The sequence below is a fragment of the Furipterus horrens genome, unplaced genomic scaffold (assembly GCF_987537825.1).
Source record: "Furipterus horrens unplaced genomic scaffold, mFurHor1.1.pri manual_scaffold_15, whole genome shotgun sequence".
In the NCBI taxonomy this organism is placed as follows: Eukaryota; Metazoa; Chordata; class Mammalia; order Chiroptera; family Furipteridae; genus Furipterus; species Furipterus horrens.
Genome location: NW_028327185.1, coordinates 15,469,578 through 15,492,461, shown reverse-complemented (window position 1 = coordinate 15,492,461; position 22,884 = coordinate 15,469,578). Strand labels below are relative to the sequence as shown.

The following is a 22,884-nucleotide window of genomic DNA, read 5'->3' as shown; positions in this document are numbered from 1 at the left end:
ACAGGCAGTGTGTGTGTGCCTGCTGATGTGGCTTGGGAAGCGGTTCCTTCTATCAGCGAGGTAACCGAGTCCTGGCAGAGACAGAGAGACAAGCAGGCAGTGATGAGCGAAGTGAGGGGGATGAGGAAGGGCACCCCAGTGCAGAGGGAGGGTGGCAGACTTCCAGTTGCAGCCATGCCTGGAGTGGGCCCTGCAAGCTGAGCAGGGGTTTTCTAGGGAAATATCCAGAGGCCAGGAGGACTTTCCCACTCAGGGAACTGTACGCAGCATCGTACTGCTGGTGCTTAAGATGTCCATGGGCTGGGGGAGGGGTGGATGGAAAGGCAGGCAGGGGCCAGATTGGGGTAGACTTTGTGTTCTGCCCAGGGGTGGGCTTTTCCATGCAGAAGCCCCTGTAAGGTCTTAAACAGACCCCTGAGGCAGGTGTAAGGAGGAGGCCCTGGAGGAGGCATGGGGCTGCCCCTGTGCAGCTGATCACGTGGAAAAAAGGCCCTGATGGATCAGGTCTGTGCTTCAGTTAGTGGAGAGATTTTTGCAACTGCAGTGTCCATCATAGGTCAGTTCTCTAAGCATCCGTCATGCCCTATTTGAGGAAAGATACCTGTGCCCTGGGTAGATCTATTCAGTGACGGCAATGTGGCTGTCCATCCACCGTATGCCTGAGATGGGGGTGGAGGATACGGGAAGCACCTGAGGAAGGGTGCTGGTTGCCAGGGGAACAACCGTGGATAGAGGGTTGGAACTTTCAGCCCCAACCCCTGATTTGCAGGGAGGGGGAGGGGCTGGAGGTCAAATCCATCACCAATGACCAATGACTTAATCACGCATGCCTATGTAATGAAGCCTCCATGAAAACCCCCAAAAGGACAGGGTTGGGTGAACATATAGAAATCTGGGGGGTGGGGTGTGCACCTGGCGAGAGCATGGGAGCTCTGTGCCCCTCCCCCACACCTTGCCCCCGGCACCTCTTCCATCTGGCTGTTCCTGAGTTATATCCTTTTATAATAAACTGGTGATCTAGTAAGTAAAGTGTTTCTCTGAGTTCTGTGAGCTGCTCTAGTAAGTTAATCAATCCAAGGAGGAGGTCGTTGGATCCTCCAATCCAGTGTGTCGGTCAGAAGCACCGGTGACGATTGTGCCTTGTGATTGGCAGCTGAAGGGAGGGGGGCACCTTGTGGGACTGAGCCCTTCACCTGTGGGATCTGACGCTGTCTCTGGGTAGACGTGTCAGAATCGAGCTAAATTGCAGGACACGGCTGGTGTCAGAGAATTGCCGGGGGCTGGTAGGAGGAAAAACCACACAGAAATGTCAGAGTGGATGTCAGACTCATTAGACTTGGACCCAGCCCTTGATAAGTTTAGGTTCTAATGCAGAGACTCAAACCTGCAGGACCTAGGGCATCTTGTCCCTAGTTGGATTCCTGAGTCTTCCTGAGCATCACTGAGCACCGGGGACCCTGGAGCTGACCTCAGAGCCAAAAAGGCTCACTTAGAGAGTCAAACACTACTCACGAGAGGTACTTTCTTCTAGAGTTTTGCTCTAGGGTGAGTCCCCACACTCACATCTGGGGGTGGGGGCAGCTGTTGAGAGCAGGACTTCTGTGGCCAGTTTCCCAACCAGTGTGGCACTTGGAAGGGGAGATGCGGGAGGTGGCACATTTGTTCAAAGGACTTGCTAAAGTCAGAAGGCTCAGATCCCTGAGCCCTGTGGGGCTCTTGGAAAGAACAGACACAGGGAAGGCATTTTCATGTACTCCTGGGTAGGTTTGGGAGCCAAGGTCATTAACCATGATTTATATTGTAGTTGGGGAATAGGGGTTGGGGTTCGGGGTCAGCCTGAGAGACGGGAGCCAGGCAGTTTGCTGTCATCCAAGCAGTGTGTGTCATGTTATCTGCCACCTCTTGAGCAGCAAAACATAGGTGACAAGTCACGTACAGATCTAATCTCATGAGCAGACCTTAGCCCTTCTCTGGCCTGCTGGCGGGAGAGCAATTTTAGGACTCATTTAGAAACCAGCACGCTTTCTCCAGCACACGTGCTCACCCCCAAGAGGCAGGGGACCCTGAATGTTCCCATCGGTTCAGTGCTGTTCCTTGGAGACCACCAACCCCAGGCTGCATCTGTGTATGTAGTACCCACCCTACCCTGGCCTTGTGCTCCCCCCACCCTGGCTCCCTCAGGCAGGGAGAGGGACAGGGCCTGGTCCTCTCTATGGGCTACAGTGCACAGTGGTGGCCTGGTGGAGTCCCCCACTGCCCCACATTTCTCTAGTCCAGCCACACCCTCACTTCTCGCAGGACAGAGGCCTGGGGCTACAACCTGGCTCTGTGCAGGTCCTGGTGCTCCACCCCCTGTCCTCGGGCTTGCGCACCCATGGGGATGCAGCTGGGGAAGGTCAGTGATAAGGACACCGGGGTGTAGTGGTGCCCTGTGGGTTAGAATCAGCACTTAAAGTAGCCTCCCGTGCGCACGCGTGCACACACACACACACATACAGTCCGGTCATGCAGAGAACACGGCATCTTTGACGCTTGAGTCTCCGACACAGGTGATGTGTTTACGTATCAGACGCCAGCCCTGCGTGCGTACGTAACAAACTGCTGGGTTTGTGCAGAATGCCACAGGATACGGATTTTTGTAGTCAGAATCAGTTCTGCAGGCCCTCCTTCAAATACATGTCCCACGCCAAGTCCACTGCTGTTTCTGCGGAGAATCGGCACTGCCCAGACGGTGAGAAGGCGCTCACGTGACTTCACATTTGAGGCGCCTACAGAGGACCGGGCTGAACACAGCGTCCAGTCAGAAAACCAAGGAAAGGGTTTCAGTTTCTCAAGTAAATCGGGCCATCAGCCCCTTCAGGAACTAAGTCTTACGTTCTTTTCCGCATCTCAATCCTTTATACATCCCCCCAAGCTTCGTTCCCCAACCTCTAAGCAATGTCCCCGTCTAGTGCTGACCATGGTAGTCACACAATGCCAAGTCTGACTCCAAAGTGAAGTTCATCTAAAAATCCTTGCTTCTGTGATGGGCTTGGCTTGATGCTTCCATGTCATGCAAAGCAACTGCTGAAGAACTTTATAAATGCTTCCCTTTCTCATCTCATCCATGCCCTTCAGATCCATCCTCTCTCCCCACCCCCTCCAGAGATGTCTGGAGCTATTTATAAATGAGACTCTTGATGATTTTGGCCTTGGCAAGTGGACCACAACAGAACTAAAAGTTTGGGGAGGAGAAAACAGATACTCAAATCTTGTCATGGTATCACTTATCTTCTCTGAATCAGGGTGGCCTGCTGCCTGGTTCCTTGAGGGATCCAGGGCGCCACGGGAACTGTCAGTCCCTGAGGACACCAGCTGGTGGGTCTGGAAATGTCTGGACTTGTAACGTGCACAAAGGAGGCTCCAGCACTCAGTTTTCTTTGTTAATTTCTGCCCCCAGGGAAGTTCTCACGTGTTTTCATGGAAATCAGAGTTTCCCTTTGCCTCTCCATCCTCCGCATTGTCATTTTAGGCAACAACAGAACCAGGATGAAAGTTGCCTTTGAATGTAGATTCTTAAACATGGAAGACACATCTTGGCAATTCACACAAAAAGTAATTGGGGAGTTAAATAGACTTCACTTTGAAGTGATTATAAAATACACACGATCCTGCACCGCCTTCTGGGATCATCTGCGTTCAGCTTATTATACATGAAAATCACTTTTCACCTAGTTTCTAAGCCACATCACACTTCAACCCTGGGGTCTGCATTTTAAGATCCAGGAACAGTGACAGACAGACAGACAGACAACAGTGAGGGAGGTGCCTGGAAGCATGTCCTACAAAGGAGAGTGAAGGGAACTTTCTAATGCGTTCGACATTGATGTTTTCAGTTCTTTACTATAAGAAAAGTAATACACTTAACTGTGCAAAGGAAAAGTAAAACAAACAAATCACCCCTAATCCTATTTTTTAATTATACAAAAGTGGCTCATACCTTATATATTGAATACTTATTGTGTGTGTGTGGGGGGGGGTGCGATTGTAAAATATGGCCCCATATTCCCCCATCCAACACACAGGCCTTTGCAATGTAAGTTGCTGCTGCTCCTCGCATGCAGCGTGCAGCGGTGGGGTTTATTTCTCTCGCTGAATCTGGGCTAGCCTTGTGACTTAAGGATTTGAGAATAAAATGCGGTGGAAGAGACGTCTATGACCTTCAGGGGCCTTCCAGCTTCTGTTATTCCCCTGTCAAGAGCAGGCCAGTGAAGACCCCAGGGTGATTTCCTGGAGGGTAAGGCCACGGGGAGAATAGCAAGACAGCCCCGCCCACAGCCGGCCACTGCCAGGCATGTGAGTAGGCCACCTTGAACCTTCCAGGCCAGCTCTCCTTCTAGCTGAATGCAACTGTATAAATGAGTCCACACCAGCAGAGAAGCTGCCTGGTGAACCTACAGAATCAGGAGAAATAATAAATTTTAGTTGTTTTAAGCCACAAAGTTTTGGGGCGGTAAATTATGCAGTCAAAGCTAACTGAAACATTGCATTCTGCATTTTTTCATATATCTGCGCATCATCAAGATCCTTTTGGTTGCAACTATCAGAAACAAATCCTGCCAGCTTAAACAAAAGGGAAATGCACCAGAAACTTCCAGTGGGGGTTACCTCCAGCAACAAGAGAGTAAATTTCCAGAGGGGAGAAGTCAGGGCCACTGTGGGGATGTAACAATCCAGAGCTAATGATTTCTGGACTAACTTCAAGTCCTTAGAACAGTCTAACTTGTCCCTCTGGATCTTGTAGCTGCGACGAGAGGCAGGGACAGGACTCAGGACCGAAGGTAGCCTGCCAAGTGGCGGAAATCCCCGAATAGAAGCCGGGAGAGCCACTCACTCATGACCGAGGCGTGCTCTTCAACTGCTAAATAAATATTTTGGTTTTCCAACCTTCTTTTCTTTAAGACCTCTTTGTATTAATCTACGAAGGCTACTTTTAAAAAGAGAGAGGAATCTGTGTGGGACCACTTTAGAAACTGTAACAACTAGGGCAATGTTGCATAGTCCTGCACAACGCACGTGAATGTCAAGTTTACAGATGTAAAAATGGGTCTCTCAGTGGGTGGTGGGCGGCTTTAATAAATAGATACAAAACGTTTGAGGTGTAGACAAGAAAGGAGTTGTACTAATACATAAAAATGCGTTAAAGCCAGAGTAACAGGTGTGAACAGAGAGGAAGGAAGCAAGAGGCAACGCGGGGACTTAGGTTGTTTCTGGGAAAGGCGACCGGCGCGGAAGTGTCCGGAAGGAACAGCAGTGTCGCTAGCTGGTTCACCGTACAGGGTATCAACTCCAGACCCTACATGACGCCTCCTGCAGGGGGTGGGGGGTGGGGCAGGGCCTAATGGGATATGGGGGCGTTGGCGCCTCCGACGGGCGCACGCTGACCGGGGTCTGGTACCTCGGGCTGGCCCAGCCTCCTGCATCCTCGCGCCCCGCGCTCTGCACTGAAGCAGCCGCCCCCACTGCGCCGGGCCCGGGAGCGCGCGGGGGAGGCGTCTGCTTCGGGGATTGAGGCGGTGTCTTCGCCAGCGGGTTGCTGCAGGAACGCGGGCTGCTGTGCCGTCGGCGACATCTTGCTCCGGAGGAAAGCGCGGGGACAGCAGGGCGCTCCTAGCTGCTGCGCCACGCGCGCAGAGGATTGGCCGGCGCGGCTGGAAGGAGGTAAGCCCCTCTCCGGAGGGCGCTCAGAGGACGCGGAGACCACTCCACTTTTCCGTTCCCAACCCAATCCTGCGATCACACCTTCTCGGCCTCACTATTCGCGTGTCCCCGGCCTCCCGCGGCCTTGTGGGCCCAGCCCGCAGCTTCTGGCTACAGGCTCCGGAGCCGTTATCGAGGTGATCCCTCAACTCCGCAGCCCAGGCGCTCGCTCTCCTCCTCGAAGCCGCCGCCTGGAACATCACCCAGGATCTCAGGGCCGGGTCGCAAGGTGAGCCGCCTCGCCGCCAGGGGCTTCCCGGCCCCCGCCCATTCCCGAGGCTAGCCGCCCGCTCCCTGGCCCCCTCGAGCGCCCCGCCCCGCCTCTCCGCGCCCCGCCTCTTTCCCGTGCTCCGCCCCGCCTCCCCGCACCCCGCCTCCTCCCCGTGCTCCGCCCCCGCCTGCCTCGTCCGGGCGGGGCTCCGGATTTAAATGTCGCGGCGGGCCCGGCGGCCGGAGGGGCAGGGTGGGTCTCTGTGTCGTGTGCTGGTCCTGTAGGCGGCGGCGGCGGCGGCGCGGAGTGGCGGGCACTGGGTGCCGGCGGGCGGCACCATGTCCCCGGGCAGCGGCGTGAAGAGCGAGTACATGAAGCGCTACCAGGAGCCGCGCTGGGACGAGTACGCGGCGTGCTACCGCGAGCTGCTGCACTACCGCCTGGGCCGCCGGCTGCTGGAGCAGGCGCACGCGCCCTGGCTCTGGGACGACTGGGGCCCGGGCGGCGCTTCGGACGACTCGGCGTCGTCGGCATCGTCGGGCGCCGGGAGCTCCACGCCCCAGTGCGCCCCGGCCTCGCCGCCACCGCCCGCCGAGACCGCGGCGCGGGAGGAGCCGGCCGCGGAGGCCACGGAGGCCGCGAAGGCCGGGGACGCGGAGGCCGGAGATGCGGAGAAGCGGGACGCGGAGGACACGTCTCTGCCAGGTACCGGGCCCGGGAGGGGGGCTGCCCGAAGGACTGGATGTGCTCTTGGCGTTTGAACTTGCCCCGCTCTGTCCGTTTCTCGCAGCGCTCTGCATTTTATTTTATTTTTTTGATCGGAGAATCCGCGCTCCCTAGACAAAATAAGGAAGATGTCAACCAGTCAACGTTCCCCTCGCCCCCGCCCCAACCCTTTATTTCCCTAATCAGGTAACTTGAGCCAGCTGCGAACTCAATTGAAGCGCCTTTTGCGAGGTCCGGGTCTTCACGCGAGGGCCAGGGTGGCCTTAGGGAGCCAGCGATCCCCCATCTGTTTATTCCTAAACTCCCATTTTTAAAATGAGGAGCCCAGCTTTCATCTGATTCTCAAAGGTGACCCCAAGAGGTTAAGAACAACCGAGCTAAGCTTTCTGTCTTGTGAATGGGGTTCTTGTTTTCTGTGTGAACTCCTGGACCTAGCCGCGCTGGCCTTGAAGAGCATTTTGCATTTGTTTACGCAGATTGTTGCGTAACTCCGGGTGGGTGGGAGCATGCGCCTCGCAAGTGCTTGGTCCCCTCCGCTTCTTGCGCACCCACGCATCAAAAGGTGCGCGTCCTCGGCTGCCGCGTTGTGCAGGGGGAGCTGTGGCTGGGAAATGGCTCTTGGATGCTGCGCATCTGCCGTTTCAGCCCTGGCCCTGCACCTTCTTTCCTGCGGAGCTGGGGGCTCTCAGTGCGTGAGGCTAAGTGGATGCTCGCTAGTACAGAGGGCCAAGATGATTGGATACAGTAACCGGGCGTTCCTTCCTGTCACCCTCTAACGTTGGCCAGACACCACCAGAGAAAGGCTCACTCTATTTTAAAGAGGCTCTTTACTTTACTGAGCATATTACACATCCACTCACTGATCTCAGACTGTATTTTCTCATTCAAGGTTCCAAACAATGCTAAGAGGTAGGACCATACTTTTTATCTCAATGTTCTGGACGAAAACATGGACGCGCAAGATAACTGATCCCTGACTTTTTGTTTATTGGCCACACTGTAAGCAGTAATCAAACTCATCAGACTCCAGGAGAGGCCGAGGAGGGGAGGAAATTTAGTCTAAGAGCCGGGCTACTGTGCTCCTGTTTCACTGTCTTCAGCACACGTGGCCGAATTGCGTTGCTGCCTTTGCGTTGCCGCCTTCCCGTTACCTGTGACTCCCCAAGGCCTCCTGACTGTCGATTGTAGAAGCTAGAAAACTAGCTTCAGTGATCAGTGCTAGAAATTTGGGTAACAGAAGGTGGAGGGGATAGGGCCACGCCTTCCAGGTTGTTCGTGTGGGCACTGATCTCTCGAGCTGTCAATTGTATCCCTGAGTATAAAAACAATTTTTAGATGTGGTTTGGATGGTGCTTGTGTTTTTGCCTGACTTCATGATTAGTATGGTTTCATTAGAGACTGAATCCTGCCAGCGGCTGAAGTCAGTTCTTTCTTTCCTGCCAGTATTTCTGGTTTAAGCATCGGGGAGAAGATGGGCTGACTTCTGCTTTCAGGGCTGCTACTTGCAGGGACTTTTGCTTTGCTCCTGCCTGTCTCAGCTTCTCCTGATGCCTGTGTCTGGTGCGATTGACTACCCTTGTTTTTAAGTGGACAGTTTTATATACTAGAATGGTGAGCACTCTTGAGTTTTTATAAAACGTAAACATTTACTTCTTGTTTTTATGGAAGCTGTATATACACATAGAGTCATATATAGTTCATTTTTTGAGTTTTAATTTATTATTATTATTATTTTAGATAGAGGAAGGGAGGGGGGAGAGAGAGAAGAAACATCAATTTGTTTATGCATCCACTGGGTGATTCTTGTCTGTGCAGCCTTGGTCTATGTGGACGATGCTCTGACCTAGCGGTCCCCAACCTTACTGGCACCAGGAACTGGATTCGTGGAAGACAGTTTTTCCATGGAAGAGGAGGGTGAGGGGGTCGGGGCAGGAGGTCAGGCGGTAATTCGGTTATTCTAGTGAAGCTTCACTTGCACGTCTTGTGCTTACCTTCTGCTGTGTGGTCCAGTTCCTAACAGGACACAGTCTGAGGCTCAGCGCCTGGGGACTGCTGCTCTAACCAACTGAGCTGTCTGGCCAGGGCCGGATCATATAGTTCTATATGGCTTATTACAAAGATAGAGCAGCTCCCTGCCACACACACACACACACTGATAGCTATTCCTTGGGTACCACTGTCTACTCCTCTCATTGTCCCTTTGCTGTTTATTTCTCTTTCTTCAAGTAATATTGCTGTCATTGACATGTCTTGACTTTTTAAAGTTGTTAACATTATCTGTTGTCACTCTCTTTTTTTACCTCTGTCCTAACCTGTACACACGGCCCGTACCTGCACCCTCTCTGCATAGGCATCATAGAGTTCGTTAGCGTCACAGTTAGTCTCTCCAGTATTGTTCCTGCACTCAAAGCTGCCCTACCTACATTGTTTGCCATGATTCCCTTTTCTCTCTTTCACAATCCAACCAGCACATCCGGTTCGCTATCGCTCTGGACATCTGAAGACATCCCTCCCAGGGCCTCTGACCTACTTCCGTCTGGCCCGGTCGCTGCTCTTAGCAGCTGCTGCCTGGTTGAATCTTGGGAGGGCCCTTGGCCACCACCCTGGGACTCCTGGGCTTCTTTCTTGGGTAGTAGCGTCTGCTATGTGGCTTTCATGTCACCTTTCTTGGTTTGTCGCCTCCTGGTGGAGCTTATCTTCCAGTAGCTTCTTGAGAAAGGGTGTGTGAGCGGCTAATTTTCTGAGACGTTGCATGTCAAAAGCTAGCTTTATTCTACCCTCCCAATTCAGTGAGTTTGTGGCTGGGCAAGGACTTCTAGGTTAGAAGTACTTGTCTCTCAAAATCTTGAGGCCCAAGAGTATGCCTTTTGTCTGCAGCATGCTGTCTGTCTCCTCAGCTGGCAGGCTGAGGGGGCTGTCTGCTGGGACACTGGCATGTGACACCTTCATGCATCTGGCCTTCCTTACAACATGCTGACTGGCCTCCAAGGGCGAGTGTCCCTGAGAGAGCCCTGGGCAGATGCTGTATTGTCCTTCACAACTTGACCCAGGGATGCCCAGAACACTTCTTTTACCCCGTTCTGTACCTACAAACGTCTGCCTAGGTTCAAGGGCAAGAAGCATCGACCCCAATTCTTAACAGAGGCATGCTTCTGTTACGTGGGCAGAGCACCCGGGAGAGCACTGAGTGAGGCTGGACCGTTGGAAAAGGCAAGCCATGCACTAGCTTGCCGGGGGACCTGGTGCCAGCTTCTGCCTTGCTGGAGGTCAGCCTGTTTTCTGCGGGCCTTCTCCTACAGGGAGGTCAGATGCATCCCGCTCGGTTCTGCAAGGCCACTTTTTGCCTCTTCAGCTACTTTCCGTCTTCCAAAATTGTACTGACACCTTTTGTCTGATGTCATCCCCTCTCTTGCTCTTGTGGGTTGATACCTGTTTTCCTTCACGTCCGTGGGGTTTTGGGGGGAAGGGACCACACGTGCATGTCAGTGCACATTTACCCTGAAATTCCCATTTGCTCTATTTTTACTCTTTATTTTGTACTCCTTTCTCTCCTGATCAGTAGTGCCAGAGGTGTAGGAATGCTCTTAGCTTTTTGCCACGCTAACTCTTGGCTGTGTGGGTCTTCTCTATTATGTGTGTTACATGCCGACTCCTGGTGGCCCTATGAATGAGTCACGGCCACACTGCCCTGTCCTCAGTAGCCCTGCTCATCTGTAGACCTGTGCCTGTGGCTTCTATTGAGTCCATCAGGCTCATATTTGGTCTTCTTTGTTTATTATATGTTTTCATTGATTCATTATCTTTTCTCCCTTACTCTCATTTTCTTCGAGCTTATTTTCTAACTTTTAAAGATGGATGCTCATCATTGCTTTTTTTTTTTCTTTTTTTCTTCCCTGCCTTTTTTGATATATACGCGGTGAGGAAAAAGTAGGGTTACAGTTGTTCATATGGAAAGTAAAGCAACAATTAATAAATAATAATACAAGAATAAATTTTTGCATACTCAGAACTGTGAACCTACTTTTGCCCCATCCTATATTGATTTTAAGGCTATAAATTTCTAGTTACTGCTTTAGCTGTATCATGCAAGCTTTATTATATAGTAGTATTAGTCCCTTAAGCACACTGTCTAATTTTCATTATGATTTTTAAAATACAGAAGAAATTAATACAGTTTAACTATTATGTATAATATACAAATAAGGAAACAAACCTACTGCCAACATCATGCTTCATGAGGAAACTTGAGAAGCATTTCTAATAAGATCAGGATTGAGAAAGGAATGCTCTCCACCATCACTACTCTTTTTAATTTTTAAAAATGGTGGTAAAAGACACACAATGCAGTTTACCATTTGAAACATTTTAAACCCTGCAGCTCCGTGGCACTGAGTGTGTTCACATTTTTGTGCAGCCATATTATTTCTTTTACACTAAAGTTAGAGAATACATTCTATATGATTTCAGTTTTGTAAATGCACTAAGATTTGTTCTATGGCCTTGGGCATGTAAACTTTTATAAGTGTTCATGCTTGAATAGATTGATACACACACATACACACACATATCCATTAGGTCAAAAGTGTTAACTCTGTTGTTCCAGTACTTTTAGCAAAATCAGACTTTTCACTAAAACTTCCTGTGCTGATGGATATGCCCTCTGTTTGCACCATCTAACAAGGTAGCTACTACTACCCACACGTGGTCAGTGAGCACTTGAACTCTGACTGAGAAACTGAATCTTTTATGTAAATTCAATTAATTTAAACTTATATTTAACAGCCACATGCAGTTAGTAGCTTTTGTATTGGACAGCACAGTCCTAAAGGAAAACTGAGTTTAGTTTTGTTTGAAAGACTGATCAGTTACCAGGAAAGGGGTGTTTTCATCTTCCACCAGAAGGGTGATGAACACAGGTTTTGTCTGAAAATGTCTATTTTAAACATCATTCTTTTGGATAGGATTTTGAAACATAGACTTATATCCACTTACCTTGTACCCGCACTACTTCAATAGTTTTATAAATATTACTGTTACAGCAATAAGTTCTGTCTCCTCTCTCTTTTCCATCTTTTGTCTCCTGCTAATGCAGATATTTTTGAACATGTCTTTTTTCTTTAAACACAGAGGGATAAACAGTTATTTTATAGTCTATAAATGATAATTCCATCATCTCAAGTCTTTTGCTGTAACCCGTCCTTCACATCTGCAGCTAGAGGCCTCATTCCTAAAATGCACATAGGGCCATGTCATCTCTCAGCTCAAAATTCTTCAGTGAGTCTTCAATTCCAGGATGAAACCAAGTCTTCTGAGTTTGAAACAGAAAGTCTTTTCTCCCCCTTGCTACCTGCTCCATGCCTTCATCCACAGTCAGTTGGGACTATTTCTATTCATTCTTCTCTGCATGCCTTTGAACAAGCCATCCCCTTTTCCTGGGATTCCCTTCCCTGTTCTTTTCTGCCCAGCTCCAGCCTGTCCTTTAAAATGATCAGCACTACCTTCTCCGGGCAGGCTTTCCAGGAAGAAGTGGGTTAGGTGGAATGGGTCAGAAAGAGGAGGGGGCCAATGCGTCAACGGGGATGATTTGGGCTGTTTTTCCTCTTCCTCTGGGTTATAACTACTCAAGTCTCAGCCCCCTTCTCTGTCCCCTTGTCTTGGCCCCAGTGGGCTCCTTCTGCCGGTTCCCAGATCCAGGGAAGAGGAGACGTGTGGACACATCACTCAGAGAAATGCTTGGGCAGTGACTGTGTGACAGAATGCAAGGCTGGCCTCCTGTGTCATCCCAGGCAGCTTGGGGGCTGGGCGTGGAGCTGCGGTGCGCAGGTGCACAGAGCATGGAACCCTGGTGCCGGGCGTGGGTTGTCACTTTCTTAAGATACTTAGGAATAAATGAAGCAGTTGGGTAGAGTTAAGGTCATCGTTGATGACACGTTTGAGCCACTGTGTCTGGACTGCCTGTGCTTTAAAGGGAACGTGGGCCTAAGCAAGAAAAGAATCACAACCAAAAGTAGGTAGGAACAAGAGCATGTCTTTAAAAAGCAAAGAGAGTTTGGAATCTCCATCTCTAAAATCAGCACTAGGCCCGAATTCTGAAGGACGTGAAGCGACAGGTATCCCTGAGCCCAGCAGCTGGGAGGAGTGGAACAGAGCTTTTATCCGGGGGCATGTTGAGGTCCATGTGAAACAAAGGCTCAGAAAGGGTTATCACCTTTACAAACAGGAACGGGTTTATAAACAATCAAGAAGGGAAATAGTTACATTTTTGGAGAGTTCACCCCAGGTGGGCAGCTCCGCCCGCCACCGCGCTTCCCAGCTCTGCTGCCAGACCTGAGGACTGTGCAGACGGTGGTCATTTCTGCTGCCAGTGGGAGGGAAGCCCCCTTACAACACCGGCTCTCTCTCTAGCTCTTCAGGCTGGGGATGCCAAGCTGTGCACCAGGTGAGTAACTATGGAAACCACACCCTATTGTGATGGGGTGGGCGGGGCTTTCCAACTGAGGTCACAAGGAGCATGTAAGAGCCACAGCGAGCATTTTCCCTGATTGGGGAACATCAGGCAGCAATGGAATCCTGGAACTTGAGTTGAGTAACTTACAAACTAAGCTTGTATAGCTGTTGGGTGAGCACCACAAATCCAGGTCTTCCCTGAAGCCACGTGTCCAGACGATGGACTGCTCCTGGGAGTTTGAAGAAAGCCATTATGCTGCTGCGATCTCTTACTTTTAATACTTAATCTCAGAATATGAGCTTTTGGCTAGGCTTGGTTCAGCCTTGCTGTACTTGCTGTTGATTTAAAAACGGGATAGACGGTGGAAACGGTCATCCTGGTTTGTTTCTGCATTTCTGCTTGAAGGGAAACGTGTGAATTGAACTCTGTGAAAATGTTACTGAGTCAAGCGTAATGTGTTCTTCAACCCAGATATTTAAAGGAATTCTCTGTAAACCTGATTTTAAAGCATTTTCATCTTGTTCTGTCTCTCTTTTTTAAAAAGCATTGCCAGTAAAAGATGTAAAAGAAGAACCTGAACAAGAGAGCCCAGCTAAAGAGACTGACAAGTTACCCAGCGGTCTGAAACCTCGGCAACAGCCCAGCGCCTTGTTTGCGAGAGGAACTAGGAAAGCAGTCAAAAGTCCTCAGAGATCGTCGAGTAAAATAAAAGAAAAGAAGCATCCATTTGCTCTATATGGGTGGGGAGAAAAACAGACTGATACAGGCAGCCAGAAGACTCACAACGTCTGTGCTTCTGCGCCCGTGCACGAGGTGTGTGCGTGGGTTCCCGCCTCTCTGCTTCTCCTTGGAGGGTGGGCTCGCCTGCGTGCCTGTCATTGGCTCTCGCGCCCTGTGGTCACTGAGATGCTTTAGGGGATGGTACAGAGGGCCAAGGAAAGCCCGGAACTGGGCATCTGATTAGCAAACAGGAGGATTCTGGATGTTGGCTGCCGGGAGAGCAGGGAATTTTGCCAGGTGTTCACGGGTACCTGGAAGGGTTTACCAACACTGAGCCTGGTGAAGAAGCGGAGTTCCCCAGGGGTCCAGGAGGAGCCAAGCACGGGCAGGCAGCTGCTCGTCCAGATTTGCCTTGAGTGCCTGGAGGCATTTCCAGTCCCTTCGGCTTCACTGGCTGGTGTTTCCCAGGCTCCTTTGGCGTTGGTTTGCCTGTTAGTCTACTATCCTTGTAGCTCTTGCCGTCTGCCATAGACTTCCCTTTGCTCTTCGGATTCAGTTTGAATGATGGTGTTTCCCTGCTCAGACACGCTGGGTGCTGCCTTTTCTCCTGGGAGCGGCAGCTCTCCTGTAACTGAGGCTTGGCTTGTCCCTGTCTGACATCCTGAGAACATGACAGACAGGAGGATCCTCACATATAGAGCCACAAAACAATTCTGTATGTTAGTGGTACTGCTATTGCCATTGCCTAAAGCAAAGAATGAATGAAAAGAAACAGAGAAAGTGCAGACTGTTTGAATTCTGATTAAAGACCGTAGTCACGTTTTTCCTGAACGGCCTTCTAAACCCTGGCAGATGGTGTTAGTTAGAGTGATATTTGAGACAGCAACGCTGTGCTTTAACAAAAGACCTGGCAATTCCGTGGGGTTAAATTTAATAGGGTTTATCTATAGTATAAAATGTCTTACACGATCAGATCCCTTGAGGGCTTTATTTATTTTTATTTTTTTTACTATTTTGCTGTAAAACATTTAAAGTCCTTTAATGGAATACTTATCCATGCTTAATGCTAAGCAGATTCAAAAATTTCCCAGAGCCAACTTCTAGAGAGACATGCAAATTAGTTGCTTACCATTTGTACCTGAAATTTAGTCCAGTGGAGAATTTCAGTTGCCTGGTGTCTTGATCAGTGACAGTGATGGCCCCAGAGACTCCAGGGGGAACGGCTCTTCCGGAGACGCTTTTATGCTCAGAGCTCAACACAAGGAGGCTTGGCTTGCCTCTGCCCTGCGTCAGGTGACCTGGGGGAGCGTCATCATAAATATTCTTGCAAAGCTGTTCAAAAGCCACTCAGGTCATTGTACTTTTATTTTTGGACTCTCCGTAGATCCATGAATCAGCATTACGAGCCAAGAGCAGAAGACAGGTGGAGAGAAGGAAACTGCTTGCTCAGAGGCAGCGTGCTCACTCCGTGGACGTGGAGAAAAGCAGGAGGGTCAAGGCTTCCTCCTCCGAGGACCCATGGGTGACGGAGTACATGCGATGCTACTCGGCCAGGGCTTAAAGGGAGAGGACACTGCTCTGCTCCGACAGCTCCTTTACGCAGTGTAAATAAAAGAACAAACAAACAAAACAAAACAAAACCCACCAAAAGGAACCAGGTTTAAGGGACCAATGGATTATGCAAGATTCTTCTTAGGGAATTTCCAAAAGATGGTTCTCCTTGATGAACCCTGGTCACCTACCTCAGCAGTTAGGGTGACAGTTGAAGCCATAGACGTTTGGTTTTCCATGAAGAGAATTCCCTAAATCTTTGATATTCTTGTAAGGGTTTTTGTTTTAAAGCATCTTAACCTTTTAAGATATCGACACCAAATGCCTTTAAATGGCTATCGATGCTTAACATTCAGTATTTTTTTTTCATAAGTTTAGGCGGAGCCTGGTGTGTCCTGTTGTGGGTAACTTTCCGGACTCCACAGCCAGTAAGATCATTCCAACTTCAGCATAAGACGCACTTTCCTTCTGGTTTGCTTTGTGGATGAACAGCAAGCCAAAAGTGAGTTTCAGCGCGAAAAGTGACCCCATGTGCCGCGAAACTGGAACTTTGCTAGTTTCTGAACAAGTCTACTCGTCTTTCAGTTCAGCACTTCACGTAGACTGCGATATTTAAGGATTACCTGGCCTCGGAGAGGGTCGCCTTTTCTCTTTAAGTCATCATCTAGGCGCTTATTATGTAATAGTTTTCTAGTTCAAGTGCATCCCAGTGGAAGGGGCCCAGCGCAGTGTGTTCAGAGAAGTACTGAAGTTCCTTTTGAGTCCAAGACAGTCGTGCCAATTTTTAATTGTTTTTAGAGCACCAGACAAGGAGTGGGTCACTTGCTACTGGCACACACCCATCTGTCGCTTCTGTTACAGTCAGCAATGACATTTAGAACCTATCTGAAATGTTATTTAATGAATCTGAGATCGTCTGGCTTGCTCATTGGGAATAAGGGCCAATGAGCCAGATGCCCGTCAGAGATGTGGCCCACCCTACTTTCTCCACTGTTTCCTTTCCAGAACTCACTAATAACAAAGCCTCCATAATGTACATATTCACTCTTGGATGAAATACATTCCTAGCCAGGAGGGCTTGTACAGAACTAATGTGAGCGGATGGCTGTGTGCAGGTCCAAATGTAGGGGTGTGTGTGAATGAAGTGCTCCTCCTCTTGAGTAAAATACCTTTGCTTTGGGGACAGCAACGTGGTTTTAAGAAGCACTGGTTTCCATCTGGTGGAGACGGGACTTCACAGGACAGATGAGTGCTGAGTTCTTTATAAGAGAGAAAAAAAGATACTTTGCCACCTTAGCACTTGGAGATGTGTGAATTGGAATTTGGTGTTTGGTGTGAGGTTGAGTGTTTCCTTGATGTTTTTACTTTGGTTCTTTGAAGTATTATGGTCACTTTTTAGAGCATAAATATGGTTTAGCCCATATAAAATCTTCACATAATGTCAACTTACAACTCTATTAAGCTTTGAACACTCATACTGAAGAATCATGCGCTTTTTTAAAAAAGACTTCTTAAATGTTTTACATCATTTTGAGTGAGTTATTTTACAAAGAGAGCTCTCCTGATCTTTGAGGTATGTATTTAATAAGAGAAAGTTCTATATGTTGTCCAAAGCAACCTTGCTGGTAATTCTGGTGACTTCTGCTGTGATTATTGGAGTCCTTAAACATTGCAGATACCTTAAAGATCAGACTCATGTGGTAATTGTATGGTGTAGCTGATTGCGGACAGTGCCCTTTCAAACCACTTCCTGCATGTTGGGGTTCAGCCACTCCGCTCCAGCGTTCATGTTGCACCTGACAATCTCTTAGGGAAGGGAGCTGTGGGGTGGCGCAGGCCCCACCTGGACAGGCTGCCTTAGAAATCCAGCTTCCTCCAGGCTTGGAACAAACCAGCCTCTCTCCTTTAGAAAAGAGACTCGTATTTAACGAGGTTACCAGTGAAAACCCCAGGTGGAGATCTGGAGAGCCTAGGAGGCAATATTGGCCATGTTTCCCCTTTTTAAATAGAGGACAAATGAGTAAGATTTTTAAAGTACTTTTAATGTGCATGAACGATGAATAAATCAACACGAATGAATTGAGATTCCCCTTCCTATGTCTTACTGAAGTCATTAGGGTTTCTTTTCTTTTTTTTCTCTGTCGGGGTACAAGTTAACTTTTGAGCCTATGAAATTTTTTAAGCTGTAACAATTTCATGGCCTAGAAACTAACGTGGTTGTAATAATGTTGCAAATTCTTGGGACAACTTGCAAGACAGCGAGAAATTTTAAAATTGCCTTTTATGTTGAAAAGTGTGAAACTGCTTGAAAATCCAGTGACATTTAAAATACGGAATAAAATAATTGCTACACACTCATTTTAAAATTTTGGTTTTAAGCTCTTCATTAAAACAATTTCCATAAACATGTTGCTGTGTTACTTTTATTAAGAGAAGTAATATAGTGTTGAATAACATTTGCATCTGCTGGACCTAATTAATAAAAAAATTAATTATTTTATTTATTTTTGAAACCTAAAGGACTGCTCTTACTTCCTTGGTACCTCTGGTTATATGTTGACTAACCTTCCCCATAAAATTTCTAAGCACATATAAACATGTTTTACGTTTACTAAGGGTATAATAAGGTATAGTCTATCTTAATTGCTCATCTTGTAGTAAGCACTTATTTATGCCACTTCATATGTGATAGTTTTATCATTTTTATGCTGGGAAACTCAGCTAACTACATTGCACAGAACAACAGTGGCTGTTGGAGTTATTGGAAATCATAACATCCAGAACAGAATATTGCACAATTTGTAGGTTAAAAAGAACTCTTTAGTGTGGGCCCCTCCTCCTGTAAATTAATGATGTTCCTGCGTATAAACTTCAAACATGGGATGTTACAGTACTTGATATTTAAAATGTTCATAAGTATAATAGGCAAAAAGGAAGTGAGGTGAAGCATATCTTAGAAACAAAAACGTTTCTTGTTGACTGCTTCGGTAAAAAATTGTTTAGTGGATAATTTTACATTCCACTGGATCAGATTAAAAAATGGTGCTAATATTTATAAGGCCCGATTCTGTATTCGTTTGGTATCAAACTGCTAATGCCCGACTCATAGGATCGTTACTAGAGTGTTGTGATCTGTTAAGTACTTTAAAAGTGGTCCGAAAAATGTGACCTGGTCATTTCAAAATGTTTGCATTTGAAATTGATTTTTGTACAATCGTTGGAATGGGGAGTTATTTGCTTAATACCAAATTAGATGCAGGGAGCTCCGTCTAGATTTTTGGCCCAGGTCTGTTCTCTTCCAGCCTGCTAGTACGAGGAGGGAAGCAGTTGCGCCTGTAATGCTTATTTCCATTTTGAAAGGCAGCATGCCTGAATGGAGACATTAGAAGCTTCGTTTTGGATTAAAAATAATAATTAGCAGAAGTCCCCGCGGTGTAAGTTCATTTTGAGTACGGCATCCACTTTAACATTCTGAAGGCACAAAATGTGGGCCCTTATAATCACAAAACTCAGCAATGGGAATTTTAGGTTGTATTTCATAAGAACTGTGTATTGCTTTTTGCTTATATTTAATATTGCAGTTACTTGGAAAAATGTGAATAAAGTCAGTTGATATTAAAGGCTGGAGCTTGTTTTATGGGAATTATTTTTGATTAGTTTATCAGTGGTTGAAAAAAAAAAAGATCCCATTGACTCCTAAGTGAGTTTTTCATGAGAGAGATGTTTAGCAAGGTATGTTAGATACATCTAGGAAGATACTTTCTGTATATTTACGTTGCGTCAAACGATAAATGTTCCTCATTGTTTACCCCACACCTTCCTATTGCTTTGAAAAGTACAAAAGTAGTAGCGTATGGTTACAATAATTTAAGAAGTGTTGAGTGAAAAATGAAAATACCCTTCAGTAGCACCCCCTCACCAAAATTCTGTACCCCTTCTTGGAGGATACCAGTGCCAAGATTGGTGTATAAACTTCCAGACCTTTTTCCTAAGCACTTACCTATGGAGGTACATAGTACGTGTGTGTGCGCGCGCGCGCGTGCGCGCGTGCGCATACAGAAGTAGCCACAGAGGCGTGGGCAGGTTGCCAGTGCAGATCCAGGTTTCTGGTGGGGGTGGGCGTGGGAGTGGGGTGGGGAGGCACGCAGGGGGCTGGCACCTGTGAATGGGAGTACCCATGGTGGAATCTGCAGGGGGTCCACGGCAGCTGTGCTGGCCACCGATTTCTTCAGGGGTGAAAACTGCTGGGTCCTCTGCTGAACAGGCTGCCAGCCATCCCAGTTACTCCCACTGCGTGGCCCACGTGACAGGTTTCTCCCCTCTTTGTTCCCGGCCCTCTCTCTAAGACTTGGCTTTGCTGGTCTCTGACTGGGGTGAACCGGAAGCGGTGCCCTGAAAGGCTGGGGAAGCTGGTCCCTCACCCACCTCCCTTTCTCAGCGAGCAGAAGTCTTTCTAGCTGGGGAGCCCCTCCTGGGGCTGAGCAGTGTGAACCTGGGGATGGGGAGGGATGATGAGACTGTCCTTCCTTTTTGTGTGATTGTCCTCAGGCTTTTTGTTCTGCGGTGCTGCTTACATTTCTTAAGTGAACTCCTGAGCTCCCCCAGACCTGTTTTTGTTTCTGGGTAGCTGTGTTATTGTGGTTCTTTGGCGGGGGTGGAGGTAGGGGTGGGATCTTCTATTTCAGAATCTCGGTGAGGTCACCTGGGTGCTATGAAACTCCCTCCCAGAAAGGGATTTAGCAGGATCATGTTGCCGCCCCTGGGGGTTTTGCAGAAAGGGATCTTGGAGAGGATTGGCTGGGTATGCAGGTACCTTAGAAAGACCTGTCCTTCCCACAGGCCCTGGGCTCCCTCCTACGTGCCAGGCATTAGGCTCAGAGAAGGCGGCCCCTTCCCAGTAGAGAAGACAAATAAGGACAATGTGTAGATCAAGGTGACCAAAACCAAAAGAAAGGTTAGCAATGTTTGTGTAGGTCCAGGGTGAAGGTAGGTGAAGCTCCCCGCAGGGAAGTGTTATGCTGCCCCCTACAGGGCGGCAGCCCCCCAGCAGGTGCATCACAGGTGAGGAAGACGTAGGGCCGTGCAGAAGCTCATAGGTGAGAAAGCGGGGGGTGTTCAGAGAACCCCAAAGCACCATTTCCCCCAAGAAACAGGCATAGTGTGAGGGCATACGATTGAGTTTTTGTCCACAGAACCCAAAGTGAAGACTTTTCTTGAAAAGGGAATCATGTGGTAGACTTCCCCTGAATGAACATATTAGAGAATTTCCTGGTCAATGTAAAATGACTTGAGGGCCCCCCACCCCAAATAAAGAAATTAGTATTTTACTCCCATACGTAGTAGGTCCTCCCATATTTAGTGAACATAATTATCTCCATGGTATGTGGATATGTAAAATTTAGCACGTTTTCTTCACGCTGGTTTTCTTGAACAGAAAATGTACACAACAGCAAGAAGTTAAGAGAAAGGAGCTGTCAGTGACAGGCTCATCCATTTGTTACTCAGTTCCCTGCAGAAGTGGGCGGGTAACATCCTCTCGCATGAAGGATGACGCTGAGATTATTGCGAGAGTATTTATGATGGGGCTCGGCCCATCCCCCGTACTTAGTGAGCCCAAGTCCCAGAGACGCACATGTCCAAGTTAAATACCTTCTTCACTATGGGCTACAGACACGTTGAGATGATTCGAGTTAACTGTCCCTCGTGTTGTTACACCGGCAGGGGGGACGCTGGAAACACTTCTCAGCCAGTATGGTAAGGGCACCGATACTCTGAAGCTGCACTGGCCCTGGGGAGCAGGCTGGCTGCCCTGGTGTCCCCGCTGAAGATACAGCTGTCACCTGAGCTCGGGGACAGCAACCTGGTACAACTAGCCACAGGCTGGGAAACTACCTCCAATGATGTGGTATAAAAAATGTGTATTTTGCTTTCAAGACATGCCAGAAAACCGACTTTACCTAATTGCAAGATGAGAAAAGAACACAACCATTTTTGGCTTTCCAACAGTATCTTCTAGGAAGTCCCCAATTGTATGGTGACGAGATAAAACAGAAGTATGTTGTCGGAGCTGTGTACTGAATTAGAGCCCTCGGATGCTCCCAAATACTACGGCATAAAAAACTGGGGCAAAGGGAGGCGAGGCAAGATGGGCATAATGTAGACAGTTGTGGAAGCTGGCCCATGCGGTAGCTCGTGAGGCTATTTTCTTTATACTCTTGTATGTTTGAAAATATTCAAAATAAACTGAGGAGGACACAAATGCAAACAGATTACTTGGTCACATTATTTTGTGGCAGTAAGTAGTATTTCCTTTTTTTTTTTTTGGTTTTGAGCGCATGTTTATTAAGGCTGGGGACAGTGAAAAAAGGAAGGCTTAGAGGCAACAGGAGAACTAGGTGGGGCTGCATTGGTTCACCGATAAGTCAGAGAAAAGGGGGCCTTCCAGACAGGTTCAGGGGTCAGTGTGGGAGGAGCTGCCACTGCCCGTTGCTCCCCTGGTTGCAAGTCTCATGGGGACCGTTGGAGTTCAGGGGATGCACACCTGTGCGTGCTCCTGGGAGGGGGAGCGTGCTGGTGTTCTCTAATTTTAAACTGTGATGGCCAGCAACGTACCAAGGTACTTGTCTTCCTGAAACGTAAGTTTCTGTGAGCTGTTCTACCAAATAAATGGAACCCAGGGAAGGAAGGGGTTGTGTGAACCTCAGAACCTCAGATTTATGGCCAGTTGGTCAGAAGCACAAGTAACAACCTAGATTTGTGGTTGGCATCTGGAGAGAAAGAGAAAGAGAGAGAGAGAGAGAGAGAGAGAGAGAGAGAGAGAGAGAGAGAGAGAGAGAGAGAGAGAGAGTGTCACCCTCTATGATCTAATATATCTCCAGAACTGAGTAACTCTAGGATACCCAGCTGGTGTCTGGAGAACCAGGGAACTGGAGGGTTGGTGGTGCTGGAAAACACAGCATTGACCTATAATACAAAATTATCCCCCCTCTTCATTTCCCTAAAGGCTTTCATTAAGAACCACCATGGTTTGGTTCTCCAGCAACTTTTATTGGTCAAAGGATGTGGAATTTATGTGCAGTAGTTATGGCTTAATGAACAGCCTCATTTATAAATCAACTTAACATTTATCTTATTTTTAAAATGCTGCTTATGAATAAACTGACGTGGTGGAATGGACATGCTCTTAGCCCCCATGCAGGAAGCTGTTCAAAAATGAGCAGCTTGCAAAACTATCATAAATGAGACATTGAATGAAACATTCTTCCAGTGAGTTCCAAGAAGTAGTTCCGTCTGAGAATTTGCTTCATATTCTGATTTTCAAACCAAATACTCAAGGCCTTCTAAAAGCAGAATGAAAATACCTAAAACAGATACAAACTGATATTTTCATCCAAGTGACTTCCCAGAGTTGGTAGTGCTGCTGTGCTCTGTTGATGGAAAAATGAAATTTACCAATCAGCCTATAGCTAAAAAGTCAAGTGGAAGAACA

At 48.0% G+C, this 22,884-nt stretch overlaps 1 protein-coding gene and 1 long non-coding RNA gene across 2 annotated transcripts; one reads left to right on the top strand and one right to left on the bottom strand.

Annotated features, from left to right (window-relative positions):
* Positions 1-5,768: 5,768 nt before the first annotated feature.
* On the bottom strand, positions 5,769-7,126 carry LOC149992452 (uncharacterized). Its single transcript, XR_016508339.1, has 3 exons — positions 6,868-7,126; positions 6,142-6,786; positions 5,769-5,930 (listed from the first exon to the last, which is right to left on the bottom strand). It is a non-coding gene; the product is annotated as an uncharacterized LOC149992452 (long non-coding RNA).
* CCSAP (centriole, cilia and spindle associated protein) lies at positions 6,172-19,022 on the top strand. The gene is made up of 3 exons (XM_090263497.1): positions 6,172-6,655; positions 13,669-13,937; positions 15,229-19,022. Exons 1-3 carry the CDS (start codon positions 6,289-6,291, stop codon positions 15,403-15,405), a joined length of 813 nt encoding a protein of 270 aa, XP_090119623.1. The 5' UTR covers positions 6,172-6,288; the 3' UTR covers positions 15,406-19,022.
* Positions 19,023-22,884: the final 3,862 nt, after the last annotated feature.